We start from the raw sequence: 5000 nt of genomic DNA on the forward strand, positions 1-5000 counted from the left end.
ATGCCGAATGAGTTTGAGCAGTCCACGAAACTGCACTCGAAGGCATTGTATAAACCGGTGGCGTCAGGCTCTCCGTCATCTGAACATGAGTCGTCACGATGGGAAACCAGTAGCTCGATTGCCCACTCTGAAGAGGATGATGACTATTCTGTGAAGGATTATACGATTGATAGTGCATCCCTGCACCGTTATAATCCATCGACGAATGTTGATGCATCGATATCGGAAGAGTTGACGCCGTCATGCCAGGCATCGGTGACATCGTCGACACGCACATCTGTATAGAAAAAAAAAAGTCTAAATATTCGAATATCGTTAATTATGTTAAACAAACAAGTTCGGAATATTTACATTAAACATTCCTTGTTGTTTCCTCCTTCCTCCCGACCGGAACAAATTTTTTCAAATCTTTAATTGACGGGAATATCAAATCTCACAACCGATCCACAAATAGATATTCCTCTCCTGTCAACACCAACAAAATTTCATAACGAACCTTTTGGTACTGCATCACTTTATATTATCACAGTTTCACTGTTTTAATAATAAGCACTTTCAGTTTTCTTGTTCTTTCTCGTTTTTTTCTTCTTCTTCTTCTTCTCCTTCTTCTCCTTCTTCTCCTTCTTCTTCTTCTTCTTCTTCGAGATGATGATGATGATGATGACGATGATGATAATCCAAAATTCTTCGCTTAGTAATCCAATCGGTGGGGTTCGCGTCTTAATTCTTTTAACAGCGTTGCTTTATTTCTTTCTCTTTCTTGTATTTCTATTTTCTTTTTTTATATTTCCTTTTTATTTATCTTTTTTTCTTTTTTTTTCTTTTTTCTTTTTTTAGCTTCTTTTCTCTTTCCTTGTTTTTATTTATTTTTTTCTTTTCTTTTTTTTTCTTTTTCTTTTTTCTTTGCATGAACGAAGAAACGAAGACGAAGGAAAAGGAGGAAACGGAGAAGAAGGAGGAGAAGAAGGAAGAGAAGAAGGAGGAGAAGAAGGAGGAGGAGGAGGAGGATGAGGTGGATAAAATCGAAGATGAGAAAACACGTTGATGAGAAAAAGAGTGAAGTAGTAGTAACAAGAAGAGAGCGGGTGGTTGGAAGGGGGAGGGAGGGAGAAAAGTAGTAATGGAAGTAAACACGAAGTGCGGTCGTCGTCGTCGTCGTCGTCGTAGTCGTCGTCGTCGTCGTCGTCGTCGTCGTCGTCGTCGTCGTCGTCGTCGTTGTCGTCGTCGTCGTTGTCGTCGTCGTCGTCGAACTGCCGGAGGACTTTTCGTGGCTGCGCGATGACCGAACGTTTGCCAGATAATTGCTGGTTGCCGAGCGTGTCGCCTCGGTTTTAATAACCGTGTGGACAAGGAACCGAGAAAGATAGAGGAGGCGGCTGAATGCTTCGAGAGAGTCCTGCGAGAACGAGAGGTGGGGATAGACCCAACTGGATCCTACTCTTCTTCAAGGGACCTTAGTGCGCAAGCGTTCTCCCCACCATTAACACATAAATCAACCCTGGCTTCCGAGGATCGAGGATCGAGGCTGCACGCCTTTTGTGGTCATCCCTCGGGGGCTGCCTCATGCCTTGTGCATGCCACTGTGGAAAGCTTCTATGGATCTTACCTCCCTTCTTCTTCCTAAGGAGAATCTTTCCTTTCTTTCTTCGAGACAGTGAGAAAGGGTAGAACACGACTTTACCGATATCGTAAGCTTTTTCTTTATTTTCTTCTTTTTCTTCTTCTTCTTCTTCTTCTTCTTCTTTTTTCTTTTTTCTCTTTTTTTCTTTAAAGATTAGTACTCACATTGGAAGACAAATTGGAATTCATTAAATTTCAGGTTATATTTTTGGTAAGAGAAAAAAAAAGAAGAAGAAAAAAATGACTTGTTGCGAGCTAACTGCTTTTATTTCGATTTCATTAATCTTTTCGTTTGCCGACGATAACATTGGTCACTAAACAATTTTGATTTTTATAAATAAAGAAAAAAAAATGAAATCTTTGAATTTTTTTCATTCCTTGAAGATTTCTTCTTTTCCTTTATTTCGAATAAGGATAGATATTCGAAAGGTAAGGATATCAAAGAATGAAGAATGTGATAACGATAAGCAATTTTTTCCAAGGGGGTTGATTGGGGTGTGATCGTGTAAGAAAAGATGCCAACGATTGTACCAATACGGTACTCTTTATGAATATATAACGTGCCATAAATCTATAAACCATTTTTGGTTCATCCTTTGTAAAGTCAGTTTCACACAATGCTTGCTTCTTTCTTCCAGTTAGAAATCTCCAACAGTGTGGACAAAGTATCGCTTTATGGTTTGTCTGTAAAACGATCATTGACGTAGCCGAAGTGACGACATTTTTGTGCTACCGATCCGCAGAAGATTGACGACAGTCGGTAGACAATGTATATGCAATGCAAAATGATAACAGCTAATAGTTATATGTTATTAGAGTTGATGACAATGGAACGAAAACGTTATATGAATTATCATAGTTTATCAAAGTGAAAAAACATTACCGTGAATGATATCATCGTTCACTCATTATTTTCACTAATGTGATCCATCGATCAATCGTCGATACGTTTTTTCGTCCCAACAGATCCTTATTATTATTTTATAATAATCATCTATAAAACATGATACATTTGGGAACATTGTTATTAATTATCATTAAAATATCAAGTCGAGATATCTTGTTTGCACAGCTTTTTACATTGATCAGTTATCACGATACGAGACGATAACGAGTGACAGGTCTCGTTGTATCTTTACAACGGATGCTTATTATCTTCTTTGACAGACCAAATCTAATCTTTCTTATGTCAAATGAGAAAAGAAGAGTTAACATGACATCACGTTCATCCTGATTCGTTCTCGTAACTTAGCTTATATATATATATTCCTTGAAAATGTTTATTATATATGAAGCAATAGGAACGAGTTTGTCGTAAGTCAATCGCATACAGGAAAACGATTATCAACTTCCTTTAGGCGACGTCACGTGCGCATTGAGAAAAGCAATCCTCTGCTAGCCAAGTCATCGATCATCGTTGTAAAGAATATTCCTGGACGTTCTTTCGTTAAACGTCCAAGATAGCAATGAGTAAATTCTCTCAGGGGAACAGATTTCTCTCTTGTTTGTCGTGAATTCATTGGAAATAGGAAAGAAAGGATGACCACTGATGCGCGACATATGTCTCTTCTTCTTCTTCTTCTTGTTCTTCTATTACTTCTACTACTTCTACTTTGATTTTTTCTTTTTTCCTTTACTTTTCTTTTTTCTCTCTCTCTCTCTCTCTCTCTCTCTCTTCTTCTTCTTCTTCTTTCTCTTCTTCATCATCATCTTTTTCTCTCAAGCGGTTTACTAGCAATGGCAAGGTTCTTTCCATTCCAATGTCGTCGTAAATCTTTTGCTTTCAGAAGAATGAGATGGGTGTAAAGAAGGCACCATTCCTCCTTAACTCTTTTAAAAAGATAACTCTTTTTCTTTTGAGTTTTCCTTAATTCTCGAGAGATGCATTGTTCCTTAATAAGCCGCTTAGTGTCTAGACTTAGAGTAAATTGTTAGCGTTAGTAAACATTACTCCTATAACAAGATTTGAGAATAAACCAGCTATGTATATAATATCTTCGATATTATATAATAGATAATGATGATCAATTATAGAATTAATAAATTTATTTTATTTTAAATAAAAATGATTATTTGCCGATGATAAAAGATATTATTCGTTCGAAAATTTCACGTCTTTGTTTCATACAGGTGTTTCCTCGTCGACATGGCAAATCAGAAAAATAACCATGGGGGGGGAGCCCGAAAACGCATTTTCCACGTCTCCCGACGATTTTGGTACACCCTTGAAAGAACCCCGAGGTTTTTGGAATATATTCAGGCCCGTTGAACCGACGCAAATCGTAAGTCGTCTCAGGTCAGGATCCTGACGTTTCTTCTACGACGCGAAAGAAATCGACAGGCTTTCCTTCGTGTATTCGCCGACTTTTCCAACGGTGTTAATGAAAGTGTCACGCGTTCTCGTCTCTCGTACATTTTTAAGGTATTCGTGAGTTCAATGGGATCTTCTTCTTGCCTTATACGTGTCATTTCGTATTTCTTTCTTTTTTTTTTCCTTCTTCTTTTTTCTTTTTCTTCTTTTTCAATTCACCGCGAGATAGCTTGCCCAGGTAGATGCCGTGAATTTCGAGCCATTCGTATTTTCTCTATATCTCTAAGATTATTCTAAAATAATCTTGGAATTCGAAATGATGATAAGGATAATTAATTGGAATGCTTAGTATGCTGTTAAAAAGTTATATTTACGTAAAAAAAAAAAAAAAAAAAAAAGAAAAAAAAAAGAAAAAAAAATGCGAATACTCTTCGCACTCGCTATAAATTCATCTGCGAAATTATTAGAGAATTTGAAAAAAAAAAATAAATAATTTCTATATCTTTTTAGAAGAAGAAGAAGAAGAAGAAAAGAAAAAAGAAAGAGGGAGAAAGAGAGAGAGAAAGAGAGGGGGAGAGAGAGAAAGAGAGAACAGTGCTTTTTGGATTTGAAAAGATAGAGATAGACGAAGAGAGAAAGATATATATATATATATATATATATATATATATATATATATATATATATAGAGAGAGAGAGAGAGAGAGAGAGAGAGATTAACGGAAAGCGGGGGAGGGGAGGTTTAGTCGTAACATATATTTCTCCACCGACCGTAACAGTCTTTCGGCACTCTTTTGTAGAACCTACGGAGACCGTGTGCGCATAAATAAGAGATATTGCCTTGGAGAAACCAATATTACCGAAAAAAAAAAAAGAAAAAAAAAAATGAAGAAATGAAAAAAAGCGAAGAAAAAAAAAAACGAAAAAGAAAAAACTAAACTAAAGAAAGGAGACGCTTTCCGAGAGTTCACCGTAACTCAAAGATTTTTATAGTTTGCTGGAAATCTCTTCGTTTCGAAACGACTGAAATATATTTAATGTTATCGTGTATACGAGTGAACCAAACACG

At 36.7% G+C, this 5000-nt stretch overlaps 1 protein-coding gene and 1 long non-coding RNA gene across 2 annotated transcripts in view; one reads left to right on the forward strand and one right to left on the reverse strand.

Annotated features, from left to right (window-relative positions):
• The window catches only part of LOC124950482 (transcription factor Sp9-like), a 2461-nt gene extending 1605 nt beyond the window's left edge, over positions 1 to 856 (reverse strand). Inside the window, exons 1-2 of the mRNA XM_047497234.1 lie at positions 352 to 856; positions 1 to 277 (exon numbers count right to left, since the gene is read on the reverse strand). The exon at positions 1 to 277 is cut by the window's left edge and continues 1605 nt beyond it. Coding sequence (XP_047353190.1) covers positions 1 to 277; positions 352 to 360 — 286 coding nt within the window. The 5' untranslated portion in view covers positions 361 to 856. The remainder of the gene's footprint in view (positions 278 to 351) is intronic.
• Positions 857 to 926: 70 nt separating this feature from the next.
• The window catches only part of LOC124950483, an 8178-nt gene continuing 4104 nt past the window's right edge, over positions 927 to 5000 (forward strand). The window contains exon 1 of the long non-coding RNA XR_007101376.1: positions 927 to 1688. This is a non-coding gene — a long non-coding RNA (uncharacterized LOC124950483). The remainder of the gene's footprint in view (positions 1689 to 5000) is intronic.

The sequence above is a fragment of the Vespa velutina genome, chromosome 7 (genome assembly GCF_912470025.1).
Source record: "Vespa velutina chromosome 7, iVesVel2.1, whole genome shotgun sequence".
Lineage (NCBI taxonomy): Eukaryota > Metazoa > Arthropoda > Insecta > Hymenoptera > Vespidae > Vespa > Vespa velutina.